The sequence below is a fragment of the Muntiacus reevesi genome, chromosome 5 (assembly GCF_963930625.1).
Source record: "Muntiacus reevesi chromosome 5, mMunRee1.1, whole genome shotgun sequence".
Lineage (NCBI taxonomy): Eukaryota > Metazoa > Chordata > Mammalia > Artiodactyla > Cervidae > Muntiacus > Muntiacus reevesi.
The window spans coordinates 88,384,372-88,410,164 of record NC_089253.1 but is presented as its reverse complement, the minus strand read 5'-3'; the positions used below and the strand labels follow the sequence as shown (position 1 = coordinate 88,410,164).

The 25,793-nt window shown below is 47.1% G+C and overlaps 1 protein-coding gene across 1 annotated transcript in view; it reads left to right on the top strand.

Moving 5' to 3' along the window:
* Positions 1 to 1,843: 1,843 nt before the first annotated feature.
* DISP3 (dispatched RND transporter family member 3) overlaps positions 1,844 to 25,793 on the top strand; it is a 35,370-nt gene continuing 11,420 nt past the window's right edge. The window contains exons 1-11 of the mRNA XM_065936791.1: positions 1,844 to 2,942; positions 3,863 to 4,082; positions 15,885 to 16,021; positions 17,218 to 17,352; positions 17,761 to 17,921; positions 19,078 to 19,217; positions 20,363 to 20,511; positions 20,747 to 20,908; positions 21,785 to 21,946; positions 24,518 to 24,631; positions 25,463 to 25,599. Coding sequence (XP_065792863.1) covers positions 1,844 to 2,942; positions 3,863 to 4,082; positions 15,885 to 16,021; positions 17,218 to 17,352; positions 17,761 to 17,921; positions 19,078 to 19,217; positions 20,363 to 20,511; positions 20,747 to 20,908; positions 21,785 to 21,946; positions 24,518 to 24,631; positions 25,463 to 25,599 — 2,616 coding nt within the window. The remainder of the gene's footprint in view (positions 2,943 to 3,862; positions 4,083 to 15,884; positions 16,022 to 17,217; positions 17,353 to 17,760; positions 17,922 to 19,077; positions 19,218 to 20,362; positions 20,512 to 20,746; positions 20,909 to 21,784; positions 21,947 to 24,517; positions 24,632 to 25,462; positions 25,600 to 25,793) is intronic.

Below are 25,793 nucleotides of genomic sequence, written 5' to 3'. Positions count from 1 at the left end.
ACCCAGAATCCTGGTCTTAGACCCATTCACATGCCAACACATTGAAAACTGTACCCTGGGTAAGGGGCTGGGGGCCAGTGGATGGATTTAGTCCCCAGAAAAAATGCAAGCATCCCCTGTCCCTCTCCCCTGTACTGCCATCAACTTCCTCCTTCAGCAGTTAGGGGTGAAGGGGAGGCTCCCACACACAACCCCCACCTCCACGTGCAGATTTGGGTTTGCCCTTTGGAGATGGGGTGAGCCTGAGCTGCCTCTGGTTTACGCCCACAAGTTTCTGCTGATGCAAATTGAGCCTCAGAGCAGGTAGCATCCCCTCAGGAGGCTAGCTTTAGAACATCAGAAATGAGAAGTTAAATTATTGCATCCGTAGGAATCTCGCATATTTCTGGAGCAGTTCCTGCCCCTTCCAGTCTCTCTCCCTTTCAAGTCTTCCTCTCTTATCCACACTTGGCACCCTCTCCCTCATTCTTCTGTTTTCCTCTTATCCTCTCCCTCATTCTTCTGTTTTCCTCTTATTTCCCTCTTTGCATCTATCTCCAACCCCTGCCCCCTAACTCCACTCTCCTGTCTCCTGTTTTCATTTTTCTCTGTCTCTCATCTCTCCCATGTCCTGTCTGTCTTTCTCTCTCTGTTTCTCTCCTTCCCCTCGCCCTCTCTTCTTCACTTTCTTTGGGATGATGGCAGCCTGTTCTCTTCCCGGACAGACCATCTAATTGAAATGGAGCATTCTAGAGAATGTTAATAGGAAAAGCAGCATTAATTAGCCAACGCTGGCATAATTAGCTTCCTCCTCTCACTGCCTGGCGTCTAACTAGATAATGAGTCTCTTTCCGTCCAAACAGAGGGCAGGCAGAACAAGGGGCAGGCCATGCTGGGGGACACGGGGGGCCTCCTGCCTTTGGGCCACCCTGCTGGAGTCCTCAGACTGCCCTCTCCTGCCAGGCCCTCCTGCTGCTTGTGCCCACATCTTGGGGAGACAGATGCCCGGCCCCTGTCTGTGCCCAAAGTTTTGACGTCCCTGGAGCTGCATATTAAGTGGTCTGAGCCGGACAAACAGTGGCTGCAGCTGCAGCATCCCAAAGAGGGGGTGGGAAGCTATTGAGAGTTCTTGAGGACTATGACAGGCATCTAGCGCTGTCAGAGCCACGTGGCAATGGCTGAACACATTACAGTCCCCAGAGAGGAGCAAAGAAATGTATTCATGTGATATATAATAACAAATATACCACACAGACAGCAGGGTGCTTCCTCCCTAGAGGAATCATGTGGGAAACGGCCACCTGTGCTTAATAGACAAAGATTCTGAGGTTCACTGCCTTGCCAGTGTTCATACTACTAGGACCCAAACAAGGGTCCAATTCCAGATAGCGTGTTCTTTCCCTTCTACCCTGATACTTTTGAACGACTTCATAGTTGCTCATTAAATAAAAGTGATTGTGACAAATTCACACCTCACATTGACTTTGAGTTCTAAAATCAGAGAATGCAGCAAAAATGGGGAAATCATGCATAAACAAAATTCCCCTTGAATACCCCTTCCTTGTGGAGGAACATCTCTTCTGTTTGCAACTGGGCCCTGATTCTCCTTTTTCAGTGGCCTTGAAAGCCCTGATCTAGTTGGGAGCTGTGATGGGCAAATAATAGGATTTTTTCTTTTTGTTTTGTACACATGTGGTTGAATTCAGTTAAGTGCAGTTAAGTGCCTGTTTGATGCGATTCCATTGTGGTATCTGTCTTGGTTATGAGTGGGCAAGGTTAACATTCGGGGTGGGCGACTGCAGCTCTGGGAGCACCATCCTCTCCTTCTCTGTAGCCTGCTCACCCTCTCCCTCTCCTGTAGGCTATGGACTCAGAGGATGATCCCTTGCTGCAAGATGTGTGGCTAGAGGAGGAACAGGAAGAGGAGGAGGAAACAATGGGTGAGGCCTTTAGGAGGGGCCAGAAGAAGCCGGGGCCCCACGCTGGGGCAGGGAGGCAGTGTTGCTGGCGGCGCTGGACCTTGCCGTCCCGGCCCCCAGCCTCGGGCTTCTGGAGTACCCTGGGCTGGGCCTTCACCAATCCATGCTGTGCAGGGCTGGTGCTCTTTCTGGGCTGCAGCATCCCCATGGCCTTGTCAGCCTTCATGTTCCTCTACTACCCGCCACTGGACATCGACATCTCCTACAATGCCTTTGAGATCCGCAACCATGAGGCCTCCCAGCGTTTTGACGCCCTCGCGCTGGCGCTCAAATCCCAGTTTGGGTCCTGGGGGCGCAACCGGCGTGACCTGGCTGACTTCACTTCTGAGACACTTCAGCGCCTCATCACAGAGCAGTTGCAGCAACTACATCTAGGAAACCGCTCGCGGCCAGCTGCCCGAGCCCCACACCCGGTGGTCGCAGTAGCCACGCAGAATGGCTTCTTGTGGGACACCGCCACCGCCCAGAAGCCAACAGCCAATCGAAGCGGGCGTCTCCGGCGAGAGGCTCCACCCCTGGAGAGGCCAGCAGCCAACCAGAGTGAAGCACCGATAAACCCTGGGCCAGACAAGAGTGGGCGGCGCCCACCCAGTGCCCCGCCCCCCACAGCAGCCACGGCCAATCAGAGCCGTGCCCGCCGCGGCGCCTCGCGCTGGGACTACTCACGCTCCTATGTGAGCGCCAACACCCAGACGCATGCGCACTGGCGCATCGAGCTCATCTTCCTGGCACGTGGCGACGCCGAGCGCAACATTTTCACGAGTGAGAGGCTGGTCACAATCCACGAGATTGAGCGCAAGATCATGGACCACCCGGGCTTCCGGGAGTTCTGCTGGAAGCCCCATGAAGTGCTCAAGGACCTGCCGCTCGGCTCCTACTCCTACTGCTCCCCGCCCAGCTCGCTCATGACCTACTTCTTCCCCACGGAGAGGGGTGGCAAGATTTACTATGATGGCATGGGCCAGGACCTGGCCGACATCCGGGGTGAGCAGCCCTAGGTGTGCTGGGGTGGGGCCTGTAGGGACCTGGTCTGAAGGACCCTGGAAGCGGGGCTTGTAAGGGGTGGAGACTGAGGATAGGTGAGGCTTGAGGTGAAGGGGCATGGTTAATGAGATGGGGCGGGGCTTAGAGGTTAAAGGAAGGCGTGACTCTGCAGTACTCTGCAGGTTGGTAAGAGGATGGAGTTGGAATTGTCTGTGAAGTGGAGTCGGGTCGAAGCTGAGTGTTGGGCAGGCCTGCAGGCCATTTATTGAAGAAGGGCAGGGACAGGGTTGGATGTGAGATGGGATCTGAGGGAGGCGAGGAAGAAGGTGCATACCTAGATAGATGGAGATTGGGAGTTACGCTGTGCCCAGAGTTAGATAAAGCTTGGGCTGGGGCTTGGGCATGACTTTGGTCATGTGGTTCCAGAGAACTGGATATTTGGAGAGAGGCTGAGGTTGCAGGAAGATCAAGGTGGATTAGTTTGAGGTACATTAGGGGTGGGACTTGAGAAAGAATGGGGAGGGGACAGAGGCTGGCTGTGGGGGCCGGGCTTCGGTATGTCTTTTAAGGTGGGCATGGCAGGGTTCTAAGCAGATGAAGGTGGGCCTGGGATGGGAAGGAGTTACAGGACTACAGAGACTGAGCCTTGGTATTCGGTGAAGTTGAAGCCGAAATGAAGGTGTAAACTTAGTGGGAGCCACCTGAGCAGATCTGGGGGGCTGCTCTTGTGGGGCAGCAGTGATTTCTCTAAACCATCCCGCTGTCCTGTTAGAGACAGTTGGAGGCAGCCCAAGCTGGAACAGTTTTCCATTTCCTTAAAAAGGGGGTGAGATGTTGAGGAGGGCAGGATGACCTTGATGGAAGGTTTGTGGGAGCTGACTTACTGAGCTCCTTGGACCTCTCGACCCCTGCCCCTGCAGGCTCCCTAGAGCTGGCCATGACTCACCCAGAGTTCTACTGGTATGTGGACGAGGGCCTCTCCGCAGAAAACCTCAAGAGCTCCCTCCTACGCAGCGAGATCCTCTTTGGAGCACCCCTGCCCAACTACTACTCGGTGGACGATCGCTGGGAGGAGCAGCGGGCTAAGTTTCAGAGCTTTGTGGTCACCTATGTGGCCATGCTGGCCAAGCAGTCCACTAGGTAGGCAGTCCAGCTGCATCTGATGTGTGCCTGTCCTTATTTGTACCAGGAAAGGGCTGTATTAAGGTAGGGAATTGGTTTCCAGGTGGTTCTTTCTCATACATCCCAGACCCCTTCTGCAACCTTTTCCCTGGAAGTCTTTCTTTTCAAATCAGAGCCAAAGCCAGATACAGCCTCATCATCACTCTGACAGATGAAAGGATGCTTTTCCTGGTCAGTGCTAATGGTTAGTGAACATGACAGCTTTGGAGAACTTCTGCCCTGGAGGTCTTGGGTATTGATTTTCTCCTGCAATGGTGCTAGAAGGCTTTCTGGAAAGAGTATTAACCAGGGAGTAAGGAGTTCCTGTCTGCCTTTACTATCCAGGGAGATAGTGGGCAAGTCACTTCACTTCTCTGGGCCTCTGTTACTGCTAAAATGGGAATGATGAGTCCTGCTACCCTTCTGCGGTCATTAGAAGGAGATGAGCTAAGAGATGTGACAGAGCTTTTGGGCAGTAGGTGCTGTGATTGTCCTCTAGTCCTTGGGATGTGTGTCTGAAAAACAACTGGGCCCCTCCCCACCAGGTAAAAACCTTTGATAGTTCATCTGTCAGTCCTGCAGGGCAATAACTCCAGTGCCTTTCAGTCTCTTGCCCCGACAAGTCAACCCCTGGCACAGGAGGGATCATTCTGTCTGAAATACCCTCGTTCCTTTATTGAACAGCTACTGTAATAATCAAAGCTGACATTTATTGTGCTTGCCCTGTGCCACATACTATCCTAAGCCATTTATACACACCATCTAACTTAATTCTTACACCATCCTGATGAGGGAGGAGCTGTTATGATTTTCTCCATCCTACAGTTGAGGAAACTGAGGCACAGTACAATTAAGTAAGCTGTTGAAAATTTTGAGGCTCATAAGTGGTGGAATGGGATTAAAATCTAGGGTTTCTAATGCAGTGCCTTAGCACTGTGTGTTTTTACAGCAGTTGCTGTGCTGAGTCTTCTTGCAGCTGTGCTTCATTGCCAGGCAAACCCCTGTTCATCTACTAAGATCTAACCTGGCTATTATTTATTTGAGATTGCATTAAATTATCACCCTACCCATTTCCATAGACCTTTGCTTCTCCATAAGAAGGCAGGAAAGAGTAAACACAGGCTCTGTAGTAAGATATATCTGGGGTCAGATCCCAGTTACTCCACCTAATTGTGGAAGTTTCAGTGAGTTATTTCACCTTTCTGAGCCTCAGTGTCATCATAGTGCTTGTCACTCTGTGTTTTACTTTTTTAATTCCTTGTAATTCAAAATGCAGCTCGAATCAGCATAAACATCATCTGGAGACTTGTTAAAAATATAGAATATCAAGGCTTTTCCCAGACCTCTAGAGTTTGCAGGTGACTTATTTGGATATATAAGTCTGAAAAAGTTCTGGTTTAATTATTTCTCAGTAGAGTGTGAGTTTGTTGAGGACTGGGATTGCTCTTGTTTCCTTTATGTACGCGTAGCCCCTAGCACAATTCCTCTTTGTCTGAGGAATGAATGGGTGGCTGGCTGGCTGGAGATACCTTAGAGTATCTAAGGGAAAAGGAAAGGTCCTTGGCTGGGTTGGGAATCTGGGAAGGGCTGGCTGTAGAAGGAGCTTCAAGATTTTAGATACCAACAGTTAACTTCTGCTTAGTACATTCAGCTGCTGAGACAAAACCTCTGTCCTGGGTTAAAAAAAAAACAATTCTCTTCCCCTTACCATCCCCCTAGAGCTTCATGGGAATGGTGATAACCAGGGCCTCTGTAGTCTTGACATTAATGCCTTCTTTTAGATCAATAAAATCTTTTTTTTTAAATCAGTCTATTATTTGTTACCTGAGAATTGACAACCTACATCTTGACTTATTACAAAGAATACTACAAATTATCACTTTTACTGCTTCCCTGATAATACCAGAATCTTAGAACTCATTCATTGCATTTATGTCCCTTCAGTCTTTTGCCCTATTGTTACATGCATTTTAATTCTATGTACATTTTAAACCTCATAAGACATTAGATTTTTATTTTACTCAGTCAGAATCCATATTTACTCACATATTTATGTTTTCTGTTGCTCTTCATTACTTTCTACAATTTCATGTTTCCCTCTGGGATCATTTTTCTTGTATCTGAAGAATTCTCTTTAGTATTTTTTTTTTTAGTGTAGGTTTGCTAGTGATAAATTCTCTGTTTGTCTAGAAGGCATCTTTATTTTACTTTCATTTTTGAAATATATTTCTTCTGGTATAGAATTTGCAGTGTTGGTTTTTTTTTTAATACTTTAAAAGATATCAGTCCATTGTGTTTTGACTTTCATCATTTTGGGGGGAAAGTCAGCTGTAAATCTTTTTGTTGCCCCTTTGAACAATTGTCTTTTTTTTCCCCTGGCTGCTTTTCAGATTTCTCTTTGTTTTTGGTTTCAACAATCTTACTATTGTATTTTGATATGGTTTTCTTTGTATTTGTTCTGCTTGAGGTGCACAGACCTTGAATCTGCTGGTTTATAACTCATCACTTTTAGAAATTGCTGAGCTATTATGACTTCAAATACTGCTTCTACCCCATTCTCTGTCCTATCTCTTTTAAGAATTCTAACTACACAAATGTTAGATATTTTCAAAGTCTCATGTGTTTTCTTTGATTTATGAATATGATGATAAAAGGTGGGAGCTGGAAAGATAAGCTGAAGAGTCTGGGTAATCAGCATGCTACTTTCTTCATTTAAAAAATTTAATTTAAAATTTTTAATATAATTTTAAAAGTTATACTCCATGTACAGTTATTGCAAAATATTGGCTATATTCCCCATGCTGTACAATACATTCCTATAGCTTATCTTATATGAGTCCCATGTGTTCTCAGTCCTCTTTGCCAGGTTTTTCTTTGCTTTACATGTTTTGGTTTAGATATTCCAATTCACTGATCCTGTCTTCCGTTGTATCTAATTTGATGTTTAATGTCTCTTGAGATTTCAAGGTTAATGTTTTTCTGTTGAGGACTTCCAATAATTCTTTATTGTAGATCTAAATCCTTGGTGAAATTTCTCACCATTTAATTTATTTGGTTCATATTCTCCTCTGTGTTCTTAAGCATATTAAGTTATGTTATTATGGATGAAAGTAAAAGTAGCTCAGTCATGTCCAACTCTGCAACCCCATGGACCATACAGTCCATGGAATTCTTCAGGCCAGAATACTGGAGTATTCCCTTCTCCAGGAGATCTTCCCAACCCAGGGATTGAACCCAGGTCTCCCACATTGCAGGCGAATTCTTTACCAGCTTAGGTTATTGTGGATGTCTTTTGGTTTTTTCCCTGTGGTCTGTTCTTTCACTTGGTTTTTGGTCATGTGGTCCTGCCTGTGGTATGCCTGGTAATTTTTACTGAGTATTGAATATTATCTGTAAAAACATAGAGGTCCAGATGATGTTATTTCTTTTTTTTTTTTTTTTTTTTTGATGTTATTTCTTCCAGAGAAAGTTTTTCTTTTCCTCCACTAGACAGGTGGAGTTGTGGCTGATCACCGTAAACAAACAGCAGTTACACAGAGTTGAGGCTGGTTTGTAATCCTGAAAAGTCGCAGCATACCTCTAGTTTGCCCTTGGTTCTCTAGGATTTTCAACTGAGAACCTTATGTATTCTGCAGAGCCTGTTTCCCCTGACATGTTCCAAACCCTAAGCTTTGTCTCTTGAAAGAGCTAAAAATATCTCTCCTCTGGTTTTTCTGAGGCTTTCTGCTTAAGTTTGTAGCCTCAAACTCCAGACTGCCCCAGTATTTGGCAGAAGTGCTGCCAAAGAAACTGGTTTTATGCTTTGCTGGTCTGCAAGTCTCTACCCACAGCTCTGCTAGTTTTTCTGACTCCATGCCTAAATTTTCAGCCTCCTGCCTGTGTTCAGAATCAGCAGATACCTCCAGGGTAAACAAAGCGTGGAAGGGAAGCTTATCTTTTGTAGGTTCTTCCCTTTCTGGAGTCTCAGCTCTCTAGTTTCATTGCTTCAGGAAATCTCTAATGTCATCAAATAGATGATTTCTCAATTTTATTTGATTTCTTAGTAGTTCTAAGCAGGAATATTGGTCTTGCTTGAGCTATTCCTTTCTACTCAAGAGTAGACATTTGGGCCTATGTCTTTCTATAACTGGAAACTAAAATAGGACCCAGAACCTAGAAGGTGTTCTATAAATGCTATACAAATGAATGAATGAATGAACAATTGACCAAACTTTCAGTTTTCTATTCTAAGGAAAGCTCAATTAACCCTTTGTTGAATTTAATTTTAAAAAGTAGTCAATTCAAAGATCTCTTCTACATTTTTTGTAAATGTCCTGTTTGATTTTTTAAAACAGCTTTGAGTTGATATACACTAGGTGCATATATTTAACATTTACAATTTGATTAGTTTTGACCGATGTATACACTATGAAACCTTTATCATGATCAAGTTAATGAATGGATCCATCACCCTCAGAAGTTTACTCATGTTCCTTTGACAGTCACTCCATCCTGCCTCACCTTCCTTCCCATTTCACCCCAGGACCACTATCTCTTTTCTATCACTATATATTGGTTTTCATTTTCTAATTTTGTATATATGGCATCATATAGAATGCACAGTTTTGACTGATCTCATTCACTCAGCCTAATTGTTTTGAATTGTATCCATGTTGTTGCATGTATTGACAGTTTATTCTTTTTAAGTGCTGAGTAGTATCATTGTGTGGCGATGCCAATTTTTGTTCATCCACTCACTTGTTTATGGATATTTGAGTTATTTCCAGGTTTGGCTATTGTAGATAGAGATGTTACAAAGCCTTTGTGTGAACAAATGCCTTCATTTGTCTCAGATAAATATCTGGGAGTGGTATGACTAGGTCATATGATAGGTGTATGTTTAACTTTTTAAAAAAAATCATGAATGTATTTTTTTAAGATTTTTTTTTAATGTGGATCATTTGTTTAAAATCTTTATTGAATTTGTTACAATACTCCTTCCATTTTATGCTTTGGTTTTTTGGCCGCAAGCTCTGTGAGATTTGAGCTCCCCCACCAGGACTTGAACCTACACCCCCTGCACTGGAGGGCAAAGTCTTAACCACTGAACTTCCAGGGAAGTTCCCATGTGAGTTTAACTTTTTAAGAAACTGTCAAATTGTTTTCCAAATTGATTGTACCATTTTACATTCTCACCCAGTATATAAGAATTCCAGTTCCTCCACAAACTCTGTAACACTTGGTATGGTCAGTTTGAAAGTGAAAGTGTTAGTCACTCAGTCCTGTCCAACTCTTTGCGATCCCATGGACCATAGCCCACCTGACTCCTCTCCAGGGGTTCTTCCTGACCCAGGGATTGAACCTGGGTCTCCTGCACCACAGGCATTTTCTTTACCATCTGAGCCACCAGGGAAGTCCATGGTCAGTTTAAAAAGTCTAAATTAGCCATTCTGTGTAGTGATATCTCACTGTGATTTTAACTTGGATTTCTGTACTTCCTAGTGATGTTCACATGCTTATTTGACATCCATTTGTCTTTGTTGGTGAACTGTTTAGATTTTTTGACTATTTTAATACTGACTTTACATTTAGTTCTGTGATATTCCATTTTTAGTTCATCTTTGTATATGTTGTAAGACATATACTGCATATACTTTATATGTAGCATAGGGTGCTGATATTTATTATTTTATATGGATATCCAGTTGTTCCAGCATCATTTGTTTAAAATATCATTCCTTCTTCACTGAATTGACTTAGAATCTTGGACAAAAGTCTTTTGTCCATATATATGTGGGTCTGTTTCTGGACTCTGTTCTGTTCCTTCAACCGATTTTTTAAATTTTATTTACACATTGGTATTACACTGTCTTGATTATGGTAACTTTATGCCATGTCTTGTCCAAATGTTGGTCTTCCAACTTTTTGTTCTTTTTCAAAGTTATATTAGTTATTCTGGGGCCTTTACATTTCCCTATGAATTTTATTTTATGTTATTTATTTATTGTTTTTTAATGGTTGGTTCATTTTCTTTTTTTTTTTTTTTGGCCATGCATGCAGGAGCTTAGCTCCCTGACCAGGTTGGAACCTGTGCCCCCTGCAACGGAAGTACAGAAAACTAATCACTGGACTTCCAGGGAATTCCCTTCCTATGAATTTTAGAAGCAGCTTATCCATTTCCCTAAATAAAAGTCCACTGGGATCCTGATTATGTTTATGTCAAATACTTGGATCAATTTGAGGAGAAATGACATCTTAACAGTATTGAGTCTCATGATCAAATTAACCTGGTGAATCTGATATCTTTTGTCAGATTTGTCCCTATTTTACATTCTTATTCTATTGTAAATGACATTTTTAAAAATTTCCTTGTTAGTTGAAAGTATACCAGTTGTTAGTTACTTCTATTGGGTTGACCAAAAAGTTCTTTGGGGTTTTTCCATACCATGTTTGGATATAAGAGTTGGACCATAAAGAAAGTTGAGTGCTAAAGAACTGATGCTTTTGAATTGTGATGCTAGAGAAGACTCTTGAGAGTCCCTTGGGCTGCAAGGAGATCAAATCAATAAATCAAAAAAAAAAAAAATCAATGCTGTATATTCATTGGAAGAACTGATGCTGAAACTGAAGCTCCAATATTTTGGCCACCTGATGCGAAGAACCGACTCATTGGAAAAGACCCTGATATTGGAAGGATTAAGGGCAGGAAGAGAAGAGGGTGGCAGAGGATGAGATGGTTAGATAGCATCACCAACTCAGTGGACATAAATTTGAATAAACTCTGGGAGATAGTGAAGGACAGGGAAGCCTGGCGTGCTGCAGTCCATGGGTTCACAAAGAGTCAAACAAGACTTTGTGACTGAACAACAACAATACCATGGAAATCCCAAATGAATGTTTTGGCCAACTCAACATGTAGAAATATAATTGACTTTGGGTCCTGCAGCCTTGATAAGCTCCCTTATAAGTTCTAGAAATTTCTTCATAGATTTCATTTAATTTTCTACATAATCAATCATGTCTTTTGCTAATAAAGACAGTTTTACTTCTTCCTTTCCTTTACTTCCTTTCCTTCTTTTACTTCTTTCTCTTGCCTGAATGCACTGGCTAGAACCTCCAATACAATGTTGAATGAAAGTGATGAGAATGGACAACCTTTCATTATCCCTGACTGAAGTCTGTAGGTGCATTTGTAAATGTCTCTTATCAAATTAAGGAAGTTCCCTTCTATTCCTAATTTGCTGATAAGTTTTTTTTTAATCAGTAATGAATATTGGATTTTTCCCAAATATTTTTCTGCATCTAGAGAGAGAACATATATTTTTCATTTTTAGTTTAATATGATGAATTATATTAATTGAGTTTTAAAGTTTAAACCATCCTTGCATTCTTGGGCAGATTCCCCCTGGGATTATCCTTTTTATATAGTGTTAGATTCTATTTGTATTCTTTATTTATTGTCATGTTAATGATGGATACTGGGCTGTAGTTTTCTTGTAGTATCTTTGTTTGATTTTGATATCAAAATGTCTTCCAGAATGAGGTGGGAAATATGTCTTCAGTTTTCTGGAAGGTTTGTATGGAAATGGTATTACTCTTCCTTAAATGTATGGTATAATTTATCAGTGAAACTGTCTGAATCTGGAGTTTTCTTTAGGGGAAGGTTTTAACTAAAAATGTTTCGGGCCATGCCATGTAGCATGCAGGGTATTATTTCCCAATCAGGGATCAAACCTGTGCCCCCTGCAATGAAAGTAAAGAGTCTTAACCACTGGATTGCTAGGGAAGTCCCTACAAATTCAATTTTTAAATATATGTATAGAGCTTCCCTAGTGGCTCAGATGGTAAAGAATCTGCCCATAATGTGGGAGACCTGGATTTGATCCTGGGGTCAGGAAAATCCCCTGGAGAAGGGAATGGCTACCCACTCCAATATTCTTGCCTGGAGAATTCCATGGACAGAGGGGCCTGGCAGGCTATAATCTGTGGAGTTGCAAAGAGTCAGACACCACTGAGCAACTAACACTTTTGTAAGGCTATTAAAGTTATTTCTATATTCTTACACAAGCTTTGGTAGTATATTTCATGAAATTTGTCCACTTCATTTAAATGGTAAAAATTTGTTGGTGCAAGGTAATTCATAATAAATATTCCCTTATTATCTTTGAATACTTACTTAAACTGTAGTGGTATCACCTCCTTCATGTGTGTCTTATCTCCTTTTTTCATGATCAGTCTGACTAGAAATTTATCAATCTTATTGGTCCTCTCAAAGAGCTAGATTTTGGTTTCTTTGATATTTATTGTCTATTTGTTTGTTTATATACTTATACTCTGATCTACATTATTTCCCTTCTTCCACTTACATTATGTGTAATTTTCTCTTGTTTTGCTTTCTTGCAGCAGAAGCTGAAGTCATTGATTTGAAAACTGTATTCTTTTCTAATACAGGTGTTTATTGCTATAAAATTCCCTTAAGCATCATTTTAGCACATCTCACACATTTTGACTTGTGCTTTTATTTTCACTCAATTCGAAATACTCTCAATTTTCCCTTCTGATCTCTTCTTTGATCCTAATATTATTTAAGTTTGTTAGTCTCCAGATGTTTAGGAATTTCCCAGGTAGTGTTTTGTCACTAATTTTTAATTTAATTCCATTGTGGTCATAGAACATACTTTTTATGACTTAAGTTATTCTAAATTTTCTGAGTCTTATTTTATGGTCTAGAGTGTGGTTTGTCCTGATGAATGTTCCCTGTGCACTTAAATGTTTTCTGCTGTTGTTGGGTGGAGTGTTCTATAAATGTCGATTAAGTCAGATTGGTTGATTGTGTTGTTCAGGTCTTCTATATCCATACTGATCTTCTGTCTAATTGTTCTAGCAGTTATTGAGAAAGGAGTTTTGAAATGGCCAACTATAATTGCAGGTTTGTCTATTTCTTTTTTCATTTCTGTCAGTTTTTGCTTCATGTATTTTAAAGCTCTGTTATTAGGTCCAAAGCAATTAGTATTGTTGCATTCTTTTAACAAACTGAGCCCTTTATAATTTTTAAATGGCTTTCTTTATTTCTAGTAATATTCTTTGCCCTGAAATTTATTTCATTTATTATTAATGTAACCACTCCGGGTTTCTTTTGATCCATGTAAGCATGGTGCCTTTTTCTGTACTTTTATTTTTAACCTATTTGTGTCAACATTGAACATGAGTTTCTTGTAGACAGCTGGATCTTGATTTTTTAATCTAATCTGACTGCCTCTGCCTTTTATTTGGGATATTTAGACCTTTTACAAGAGGCAGTGATTAAGACCATCCCCAAGAAAAAGAAATGCATAAAGGCCAAATGGTTGTCTGAGGAGGCCTTACAAATAGCTGAGAAAAGAAGAGAAGCTAAAGGCAAAGGAGAAAAGGAAAGATATACCCATTTGAATGCAGAGTTCCAAAGAATAGCAAGGAGAGATAAGAAAGCCTTCCTCAGTGATCAATGCAAAGAAATAGAGGAAAATAATAGAATGGGAAAGACTAGAGGTTTCTTCAAGAAAATTGCTTTTTCAGTGGTCATGTATGGATGTGAGAGTTGGTCTATGAAGAAAGCTTAGCCCCAAAGAATTGATGCTTTTGAACTGTGGTGTTAGATAAGACTCTTGAGAGTCCCTTGGACTGCGAGGAGATCTAACCAGTCCACCCTAAAGGAAATCAGTTCTGAATATTCATTGGAAGGACTGATGCTGAAGCTGAAACTCCAATACTTTGGCCACCTGATGGGAAGAACCGACTCATTGGAAAAGACCCTGATGCTGGGAAAGATTGAAGGCAGGAGGAGAAGGCGACGACAGAGGATGAGATGGTTGGATGGCATCACCAACCCTATGGACATGAGTTCGAGTAAGCTCTGGGAGTTACTGATGGACAGGGAAGCCAGGCGTACTGCAGTCCATGGAGTCACAAAGAGTCGGACGTGACTGAGGGACTGAACTGAACTGAGACCTTTTACAGTTAGTACATTGTTAACATGGTTAGACTGAAGACAGTTTTATTTTATTCTCTTTGCCCCATATATTCTTAGTTCCTTTTTCTTCTCTTCTGCCTTCTTTTGGACTGAGAATTTTTTATTATTCCATTTTATTTCCTTTGGTTTTTTTAGCTATAAATATTTAATTCAGTGGTTGCTTCAGGGTTCATCCTTAAGTTATCAGTGTACCTTCAAATGATGTTAAACCACTTCAGGTGTGGTGTGTACTATATATGAATAGCATACCACCATTTCCTTCCTCCTGACCTTTATACTATTGTTGTCATATATTTTATTTTCATATATGTTATAAACCCCACACTACATTACTATTATTTCTGTTTAAATGGTCAGCCATCATTTTAAAAAATTTATGTCATGAGAAATTTTTATACACTTATTCATGTTGTTACCATCTCTAGTCCTTTTTACTCCTTTGTGTAGATGTGTATTTCTGTTTGTAATAATTTGCCTTCTCCCTGAAGGATTTCCTTTAACATCTCTTGTAGTGAAGGTGTACTGAAGATGAATTCTTTCCGGTTTTGTATACTGAAAAAAAAATCTTTATTTTACCTTTGTTTTTGAAATATACATTTCAAATTCTAGAATTCTGGGTTGACTTTTTTCCTCCATTGGTGAAGAGTCTTGCCCCGTTGTCTTCTCACTTGCATTGTTTCTGAAGGGAAATTTCCTGTCATTCTTACTTTCCTTCCTCTGTGCATAATGCATCTTTTTTCCTCAGTCTGCTTTAAGATTTTATCTTGGTCACTTATTTTGAGCAATTTGATTATGATGTGCATTGTTGTTTTATTTACGATTTTTTGTGCATGGGGTCTGCTGCTCAAGCTTTTTGAATCAAGGGGTTTATCATTTTCATCAAGTTTGGAAAACTTTCATGCTCTTTTAAGATGTCTGTTAACCCATATATTGCTTGCTCATTCACTCATTTGTGTCTCTTTGTGACCCCATGGGCTGTAGCCAGCCAGGCTTCTCTGTCCATGGAATTTTCCAGGCAAGAGAATACTGGAGTGGGTTGCCATTTTGTACTCCAGGGAATCTTCCTGACTCAGTGATTGAACCTGTGTCTCTTGTGTCTCCTGCATTGGCAGGCAGGCTCTTTTCCATTGCACCATATATTAGGATGTACCAAAGCCTGGAAACTTTCTCAAGCCAGTAAGTCAGAGTGATCATAAAGTCCATATTATTTCTCATCTCTTAGAGATCACCATTCTTTGTTGTCAGGTCCAGAATCTTTTTTCATGTATTTTCTCTCTCTCTCTCTCTCTCTCTCTCTCTCTTTTATTGTTAGTTTCACAGGAGAGGAAATGTAGATTTCATCTTGCTACTCCATCTTGACCAGGAACAGATCTCACCCATCTTGGTATTTTAAAAATCAACTTCACCAACTTGGTTAAATTTTTCTAATAGCTTTTGTTAAATGGACACTGAATAGCACTGTAAGACTGAGTATCTGGAAGCTTATTTGAATTTAGAATTTTGCTGTGAACAATAGAGAATTGAGGATAATTGAGAATGACATAGAATTCAGCTATAATTGACTATTGTCTATGTGGAGCAGCAATCTCAACCTCACTGATAATTCAGTCCCACCCGAGACATGCTAGTTTCACTTGTCTAGAGTATGACCTGGACATCAGGATTCTTGAAAGCCCCCAGGTGATCATAATGTACAACCAAGGTAAAGAGCCACTGAGGAGGTGTATGGTTCGTGGTCCTCCTCCGTCTCTGATCCACTCTGTCTTTCCTCCCTCTGTGTCCTGCCTCCCCAGCAAAGTCCAGGTCCTGTATGGGGGCACAGACCTCTTTGATTATGAGGTTCGCAGAACCTTCAACAACGACATGCTCCTGGCCTTCATCAGCAGCAGCTGCATCGCAGCCCTCGTCTACGTTCTCACCTCCTGCTCAGGTACAGTTTCTCCAGCGGCCCCACGTGGAGCCAGCCCCTTCGTTGCTCCCAGAGTGCTTCTCTCTGGACAAAACCTTCCTGCTCAGGAATGCCAGAAATGGGCTTGAATCCACTGTATCAGAGCTGACGGTGGGACAGCTGCTCAGACGTCACCTTCTAACCCTGGGCAGGGAGACTGAGGTGCAGAGGCAGACTGGGCCATGTCCCAGGGCCCACTCCCCCAGCACCTCCTACAGTTGAACTTTTCTTTGACGGTCTTTTTCTTGTTGATAAGTTCTGTGGAGTCTGCAGTATTGGACACTTTATGGATTATTCCTTAGCCTGTTTATTGTTATTATTTAGTATTTATTTATTTGGCTGTAACAGGTCTTAGTTGTGAACCGTGGGATCCTCATTGTGTCGTGCGGGATCTTTTGTTGCAGTATAAATTGTTTGCTGCAGCTCACGGGCTTCTCTATAGTTGTACAAAGGGCTCTCTAGTTGATGGTGCATGAGCTCCAGAGCGCATGGGCTCAGTCGTTAACACGCACCGACTTAGTTGCCCTGTGGCATGTGGGATCTTAGTTCCCCAACCAGGGATCAAACCTGTGTCCCCTGCACTGGAAGGCAGCTTCCCAAGTGCTGGACCACTACCAGGGAAGTCCCATCCTTAGCCTGTTTTAAAGTCTCAGGTGAGCTGCCATTTGACTCCCAGTTCACTTTTCCACCGCCCCCTCCCCATGCACCCTAGCTGCTTCTTTCTGCATATATAGGAGTTACTCTTCATTGGCTAAGTGAATGAGAGATTGGTCATACCTTCAAAAATGGAAAAGACATTCAATCATCCACATAACAAATATTAACCGGGCACCAACTATGTGCCAGATGCTCTCAGGTGCCAGTGTTCTAGTAGTGAACATCACAGATGTACTTCCTCCCTCCGTGGAACCTCTAATTTATTGGGGTGATAGATGTTAGAAATATAATAATTCCCTACTAGCATGTGAAGTAAGCTCTGAAAAGATGAGGGCCCGTGAACAACCTGACTTAGGCAACAAGGGTTCATCTGCTACTCAGGCCTCCTGCCCGGCACCTTCTCTGGGCATGGAGAACTATACTGGGCTCTGATGGGGTGGTGAAGGTGCCTTTCAGAACACGCTGAAAGGCTGTGTTCTGTTGGGTCCCCCGCTCCATCCCCCACCGCTTGCCCTGCGCAGTGTTCCTGTCCTTCTTCGGGATCGCCAGCATCGGCCTCAGTTGCCTGGTGGCACTCTTCTTGTATCATGTGGTCTTCGGTATCCAGTACCTGGGCATCCTCAATGGGGTGGCTGCCTTTGTGATAGTGGGCATCGGTGAGTTGATTCTGTTGCCATGGATATGGGCCTCCCACTTGGGAATTTGACCCCCAAAGGGCCTTTTATAGGATGCAAAAGTCTGGCTCCCATGGGGGCTCTAAAAAGTCCTCTCTCCAACCTCAGAGCCTTGGACTTGGGGTGGAGGGTGGGTAGAGTGTGAGTGCTGAGTGATTCTTGGCATATGCTGGGTGGAACCCCCCAGAGGTGGAAGGAGTGGGTGGATATGCTGGATGAAGGTTAAGCATGATGGGAAAGGTGAGGGGTGGTGAAGATTTGGAGGAAGGGGTCTAGTTCTGGTGAGGGAGGGGGCCATGCAACATGAGGGTGGGGCTTGGGTTCATGGCCGAGGTTGGATCTGACCTGGAGACAGCAGAGTAACCCAGCTGGCCTGGCCCCCTCCTATAGGCGTGGATGACGTCTTTGTGTTCATCAACACCTACCGCCAGGCCACCCACCTGGAAGACCCTCAACTGCGGATGATCCACACCATCCAGACAGCGGGCAAGGCCACCTTCTTCACCTCGCTGACCACAGCCGCCGCCTATGCGGCTAACATCTTCTCCCAGGTGGGAGCCGGCCCTCCAACCTGGCCTGGCGTCCCCTGCCCCCCGCCCCTGCCCATGCATACCTGGACCCTGGTCTCCGCTCTTCCCACCCACCCCTTCTCTTGGGGCCACGCAGCCTCCGCCTCAAGGTACTTGCCACGTCCCTAGAGTCCATTTTTGTTACTAATCACCATCACCAGAACTTAACAAATGGGAGGATTCTAGTACTACAAATTGTGTTTCTTATTGATGCTTATTACTGATAAGCCACCCCCGGCCCTGAAGGGCATTTAGCAGTTGTTTCCAAAGGTCCCCCAGCTGATACATGGTAAGCCTGCCCATGACTCCTGACCCCAGTCCAGCGCCCTCTCCACCCACCAGCTGCACACTGCATTGTTATCCCTCACATGCACTTTCCTCTCACTGGCCCCACACTCCTTCCTGTCTGAGCTGGGCTCAGGAGAAAGATCCTAGGCCAGGTCCTGGGTGCCAACAGAGCCTGAAAGGCAGTGAACCTGCCTGAGTCTGAGAGGTCTTATGACCTGGGTTGAGGATCCTGTCTAGAAACCACTAGATGCTCTGGGATTCTCCAGACTTTACTAGAGAACCATGCCCAGAAAACAAGCTGAGCTGGGTTCCCCTCCCTCCTCTGCAATTTTCTGACTGTGTGATCTTAGGCAGCTTGTTTTACTTCTGTGAACCTCATTCTCCTCACGTGTGGATCATCAGAGACTGGAATGAGATGCTTGTGAAAGTGTTCCACAGACAGTGAAGGAAGGCCTGTCTGCTTGTTGGCTGCAGCTTCCTTCTGACTGCCACACCCTGCTCAGGTGCCCCTGACATTCCTGGGGCTCACCCTGTGGCAGCTTTCTCTCCCGTCCCCTCTGCTAACATGGGCCCTGCCCTGACAGTGTGTGTCTTCCTCTGTCCTTCCTGTAATGAGTTACAGAAAGCTTGCTCTGTGCCGGGCCCTGTTCCGGGCAGAGAGCTGCAGTGTCGACCAGAGGCTGGACTCTTCCTCTGACATCCTCCTAGGCCAGTGCCTTCATTCCAGCAGCCTCGGCCTCCGCATCCTGCCTCAGTCTGGGGGTGGTCAGGGCCCAGTGCTGCAGAGTCCCTGGGCTCCTTGGACTCCAGGCCTGATCCCCTCCCATCGCCCCCACCTTTCCATCGCCAGATCCCAGCTGTCCATGACTTCGGCCTGTTCATGTCTCTGATCGTGTCCTGCTGCTGGCTGGCAGTGCTCTTCACCATGCCTGCGGCCCTGGGCATCTGGAGCCTTTACATGGCACCGCTGGAGAGTGCCTGCCAGACCAGGTAAGCCGGGCGGGTGAGGGAGGCACAGGGGCTGTGTCCTGCTCTCATGGAATAGCCATAACAGGCCCTTGGGGGGCCATTCAGCACACCATCCTCTCTCCCAAAAGCCTCGTGATTCACTACTGGGCACCTTCTGTATGCCCCATCCTCTGCTGGGCACTTCTGTGCACTCTTGTCTCATAGTTACATTTGATCACCTACTGTGTACCAGGAAGTGGGCAGAGTGCTTTTGTACAGATCTTACTGCCATCCCCAGGGACCCTACGAGCTGGGTCCTCTTATTTTGCCCATTTTACAGACAGGGAGGCAAAGGCTTGGAGAGGCTGGGCAGTTTTCTCAAAGTCACCCATTTAATAGGCAGCAGAGCCGAGATTTAGACTGAACTGAACTGAACTGAATCTGACTCTGGATCCTATACTCTTAGCCACCACGTTAGATGTCCTCTGGGTCCTCATCTTGAAAGAGGAACAGTATTTAGACCCAATGAGCCAGGTGCGAAGTTGATTGGATCAGTCCAGAGCTGCTGCAGCTGAAGGCTTAGAGTCTTGTAGGCCAAGTCAGCAGGGTCAGGGCAGGGGGCACAGTGGTTAAATGGAATCCGGCCTGAGTGGCTGTCTGGGTTGGGAGTACTAGGGAATGATAGAGGGTCTGGCCTTGGTGCAGGGCATGCAAATGCAGGACTGTCAGGGGTCCATGACAGTGTCCACTTGACCAGGGTGAGACGAGGGGCAGGAAGGAGATGAAAGGCCAGGAGGGAACTCAGATTAAGGCCTAGGAAGGACTCCACATTCCCTCCAGCTGAGGCCTCAGCTGCACACTCAGCCCAGCCCCGGTTCCCCATCCCCCTAGTCTCAGGGCCCTGGGCACTCGACAGCACTGGTGTGATCCCCCTGCTCTGGTCACCTCGATGCTTGGCCAGCTGCGTGCCATCATCTGCTGTCCCTAGTGATGGCTACTGTCACCATTTGTCTCCCCAGAGGAACTGTGGTACCCAAGGGCCGTGGAGGAGATGACACTGGTGAATTCAGACACAGGCTCCTGGAAGCCTGTGAGGCGTGTCCTGTGGGTTGTCAGCAGCAGTGTGATGCCTGGTTCACATATAGCCTGGATTCCCAGGACTCACCCTTCCCCCACTCTCTCCGCAGCTGCAACCAGAAGTGCGGCCGCAGGAGTTCCCCACACTTCCCTGGGGATGTGTTCACGGCTCCCGAGCGGGCTGGGGGTGGGCCCGCACAAGGCCCCATGCCCTACCTGGACGATGACATCCCCCTGCTGAGTGTGGAGGAGGAGCCAGGTGAGAGGGGGTGCGGGCCTGCCGCTGAAGCTGGGGGACCCAGGCGCCGCCTCTGCCAGGGGAAGGACCTTGGCGAGCTGGTGTGAGGACCAGCTGGTCCTGAGGTGGGGGCGGGATGAGACACCTGGGAGGATCCCCGTGAAGCATCTGAGCTTCCCTGGAGGGGGTGTGGACCGGGGGGGCTCTGACCCCCTCTGGGCCAGCCCTCTGACAGGCCGCTGCTCTGCCCTGGCAGTGACGCTGGAGCTGGGAGACGTGTCCCTGGTGTCTGTGCCCCCCGAGGGCCTGCAGCCGGCCCCCAGCGGGAGCAGCCGGGGGCAGCTCATTGCCCAGCTGCAGGAGCTGCTGCACCACTGGGTCCTGTGGTCGGCCGTCAAGAGCCGCTGGGTGATAGTGGGTAAGTGGGCTCTCCACTCTCCTTCCCCCCTCTCGCAGTGTCTCCCAGCGCCTGAGATGTGGAGAACAGACTCCCCCCCACCGTTTTCTCAAAGAACATGTAGGTCTTGGGAGCCCTCCCCTTGTCCCACAGATGAGCTAGAGTTCAGAGACCTGGGCTCAGGTCACTCACTCTCTGGGAGCCTCACCCACTACCTGCAGAAAATAAAGCCGGTCTCATGATAGCTGTTGCTTATTGAGCACCTCCCACATCCTGGTCATCATGCTAGACAGCAGAGCAGAGTGCCCAGTGCTTGGGCTCTGGCATTAGACCAGTTTGGCTAATTGGGAGCCTGACTCTGCCACGTTCTGGCGGTGTCACCAGGACTGGGGCAGTTAGTCTGTGCCTCAGTTTCCTATCTTATGACTGAGGAGAAGAACACTCTCTAGTAAGGCTGTTATAAGGAAACCACAGTATATATAAAGGATTTAGCCCAGTGCGAGGCATGCAGTAGTGCTCAATGAAAGTTAAGTGCTATTATTATTATCATTGTAAGGATTTAGGTCTGTGTAAGACCAAGTGGATGTGCCAGCTCTTTATAGACTGTTCAGAGCTCTAAGATGATGACTGCTTCTTGTCCAGGAATGTGAGCTGGAACTTGGAGTCCGACCCCTGGTGACATGCATGACAACCGGCCCCTACCTTCAAGGGAGTGATCCCCAGCAGCCTCACCCACAGGCTGGTGTGCTGGGTCTCTGCCCACTCCCTTGGGATACCTGCCCTCCGCCTCTCCATAGTGGGAGCAGCTCTTTCCCGGGGCTCTGGAGGCCCTGGCTGTGCATGTGTCTCCCCGCCCTGGGCCCCAGCCCTGCCTAGCGCAGTGTCCTTTCCTCCCAGGACTCTTCGTCTCCATCCTCGTCCTGTCCCTGGTGTTTGCCAGCCGGCTCCGCCCCGCTAGCCGGGCCCCGCTGCTCTTCCGGCCCGATACCAACATCCAGGTGCTGCTGGACCTCAAGTATAACCTGAGCGCCGAGGGCATCTCCTGCATCACCTGTTCAGGTGAGGTTTCCTGCCGGGGTGTCCCCTTTGGAGTCCAGATCCCAAAGACTAGAGATGCCAGGCTCCCCATTGTTAGAAAACGCCGCGGGAAGAAAGAGCCACCTCTAAGGACCGGTGATAAAAGGCCTTTATTGGGCGGGCGCTCTCGGGCAGAACTCCCGGGGAGGGGCGGGTGAGCGAGGAGACAAAGGGAGTCTGCGAGGAAGGAGAGGTGGGGAGAGGTTTTTATAGCCCAGGCCGGCGTCCAGGCCAGGTCTTTCTGTATAAGGAAGAAAGCGCGGGCTACAGCAGCAGTGGGTGTCCACGGGCTCTGTGTCGGCTCCTGATGGGACCAGGCTGCGGGGGGGGGGGTCGGTCCCCGGAAGTTTAGCCAGCCTCCAGAACTTGTCTGCGGCACTTTTCCCGGGGCATGCCTCAACATACCCGACCTTTCACCCATTACCATGTGAGCTTAGGAAATCAACTCCACCTCTAAAAAGTGTTAGTCACTCAGTCATGCCCGACTCTTTGCAACCCCATGGACTGTAGCCCCACCAGTCTTCTCCGTCCATGGGATTCTTCAGGCAAGAATACTGGAGTGGGTAGCCATTCCCTTCTCCAGGGGATCTTCCCAGCTCAGGGATCAAACCCAAGACTCCCACACTCTAGGCAGATTCTTTATCATCTGATCCACCAGGGAGTCTCTGAGTCTCTGTTTCCACATTTCATTAAATGAATACTTCCTGGGTGCCAGCTGTGCTGGTGCTGGGGAGTCTACAGTGAGCGGGACAGGCTTCCCAAGCTCAGGAATTCACTCCACTGCTGCAGAGGCCATGTAATAGTAGATCTGAGCTGTGGTGGACGAAAAGCAGGGTGCCTGGGGAGCTCAGCGTCATAGAGATCTTCCTGGAGGAGGTACCATCTAAGCCAAGACTCGTGGAATGGGAAGGACTTAGCCTGGCTGGGAGGGGACAGGAGGGAAGTGGTCTAGGCAGAGGAGAGCACCAGAGGTGGGAGAGACTAGGACCAGGTTTGAGGGAGGTAGTTGCATGAGCCAAAGCTAGCCACATGGGCCCGGTGGGCTACAGTGCAGAGTCTGGATTACATTGTCATTGTCACTGGAAGTTAGTGGAGGGCTTTATGCAGAGGGGCCAGGTGCTGTGTGGTTAGAGGGCTGTGTGGAGCATGGCTGGGAGTCCAGGTGGAAGGCTGTATAGTCATCTCTACAAAAGATTGTTGGGGCTGGGGCCAGCATGGTTGACGGTGGCAGTGAAGTCAAGAGGTTTTTAGGAGGTGACATCCACAGGACTTGGTGATGGAACATGTGCCGGGGATGAGCAAAGAGGTGAGATAAAGATGTCTGCTTGTCTTAGAGTTAGTCTGATGAGGTCCAGGGTGGGGCGGGGGAAGTCAACCCAAGGTCATACCGCTTTGCCGGGTAGTTAGAAACCAAATGAGAAGACGCTTGGGTGAGCGCTCCAAGCTCCTAGGGGAAGACCCGCTGACTGCTGTAATTGCCTTCATGTAATTAGGGCGGTGTTCAGATTAACCTGGCCTTCCCCTTGGTGATAGCATGAGCCGAATGCATGATAATCGACGGAGGCTCAGGGAGGTGCCTGAGGATCCCCTCTTGAATTGGCGGCGACCTGGCCCCGTCCCCTCCTTCACTCCCGCCTGCCAGGCATTGAATTCCATTCCATTCTCACTGCCCCTGCAAGGCCTCCTGCCATCCCTTGGGACCTGGAGGCAAAAAGCCACATCTGCTCCCATTTCATAGATGGACAGACTCTGCGATGATCCCAAAGTTCCTGGAAACATCTGGAGAAGGGCCAAGACCCCAGCCAGAGTCCAGCCCATGGCCCCGTGTATGTCTCAGCCTCTGAGCTGCCTCTTAAAGAGGCCCTTCATATTGTAGCAAAAAAAACCTCGGCTGTAGGGAGACAGGACCTGTCCTGCTGGGCTCCGCCTCTCACTTCCCCTAAAGGTCATGTAACCTCCTCGAACCTCTGCTTGCTTCTCTGTCAAATGGGGTTAATAATAACCACCTCCTAGAATTACTGCGAGGATTGCATTTTTGAAGGTGTAAAATGTAACTCATTAAAAAAATAAAACCAACAAAAAATTCATCTACAATGCTTGGGGCAAAACAGACAGTCTCCCCTCATCTCTGCTGTTTCTAATTATTCCTATTTATGGAGCATTCAGTATGAGCCAGACATGTTGCTAAGCCCATGAGATGCAGCGTCCCCTTTGGTCCCTCAGCCACCCTCTGGAGGTAACCCTTGGGGGTGTCATCCCATTTGACAGAGGGGGGACGTGAGGCAAGGTGAGGGTGAGTAGGGAAAGCTTCTGAGTATCTTTCTCTAGGTAAGGCTGGCGGGTACCTTTCTTTTGCCTTAAGATTCTTATGCATTTGGCATTTTTTCAGTTCCCCCCTTGTTTGTTTTAGAAAAAACTCTTTCCTCAGACACCCTGACACCACCCCCTTTTCTGAGGGCTCCAGGGCCCATGTCCCTGGGATTGTCACTGTCCCAACCTTGGCCAAACCCAGCCGGGGAGGCCCTCCTGTCCCTGACACAACGCGGGTGGTAGGTCTGTTCCAGGAGAAGCCGCACAGCCTGCAGAACAACATCCGGACGTCCCTGGAGAAGAAGAAGCGGGGTTCCGGGGTGTCCTGGGCCAGCCGGCCTGAGGCCACCCTTCAGGGTCAGTGGGGAAAGTGGACCGGCTGGGTGGGGGTGTTGGGATGTCCTGGTAAAGGGTGTGGGGGTCTTGCAGGGAGAGCAGATAAAACCCCTTCTTTGATTCTCCTTCAAGAACAACAGGGTTGGGTGGGGTGGGGGTGGGGGAGTGAACTTGAGGCCCTCGCCCGGCGTCCCACCAGCTCTCCTCAGCCAGAACCAGGCGATCCCCTCCTGCCACACCCCAGTCTGGCCTGTGCTGTCCCAAGAACCCGCCTCGTGTGCCAGATCCATCCTGATTTGGGGGAGGGGGCCTCCTAAACACTGGAGCCTAGCTTATCACTTATTGCTTCTGGGGTCCCCGTCAGAGGGAGGATGCTGGGATACATGTGGGAATTACTCCTGGCTTGGGGCAGTTCTGTATGTCCTTGTCACCCCACGACCATCATCACCTCCTCTGTGCCCACCATCATCATCACCAATGTGGCCCCACCTTTCACACTGTGCTCCCACCATTGGCATCACTGCCACTTCCCTAGTCCATACTGGCACATCTCTACCATGGCTTCCACCCGCACTGTCACTTCCTCCACCCCTGCCACCTCCCCATTCAGTGTCCACCACCACTCCCCTCCATCTATGCCACCGTCCATCCCAGTATCCACCACCACCACCTGCTCCCCCCACCACTGCTGTGGGCTCGGTCCACTCTATAGGAACAGAGCCAACACTTGGAGACCAGCCTGAGATGAGGCTCAGTTCCTCGGTCAGCAGAGCAGAGGCTGGGCTGCTGCAAGGTCAGGGGATGCCAGCCGAGGTGATCGTCCCCCCTCCTCCACCCCTCGTTTGTCCCTAGACTCCCCAGGCACCGTGTACATCTCCAAGGTGAAGAACAGAGGCTACCCGACCGTCTACAGGTTCTCCCTCAACGCCAGCCTGCCTGCCCCTTGGCAGACCGTGTCCCTTGGGGACGGGGAGGTGCCCTCCTTCCAGGTGAGCCTGGGCTCTCATGAAGTGAGCTGCCACGACCAGGGAAGGGGCCCTCCCTGCTGCGTTGGTGGGCAGTGGCCACGTGGTGGTCGGGGCAGGGTCTGCGAGGATGCACCCGCTCCAGGCAAATGAGGACCCTCTCCTGCCATCAGCCTGGCCCGTGGCAGGAACCTGCAGAGTGGTGAAAGCAGGGCCGC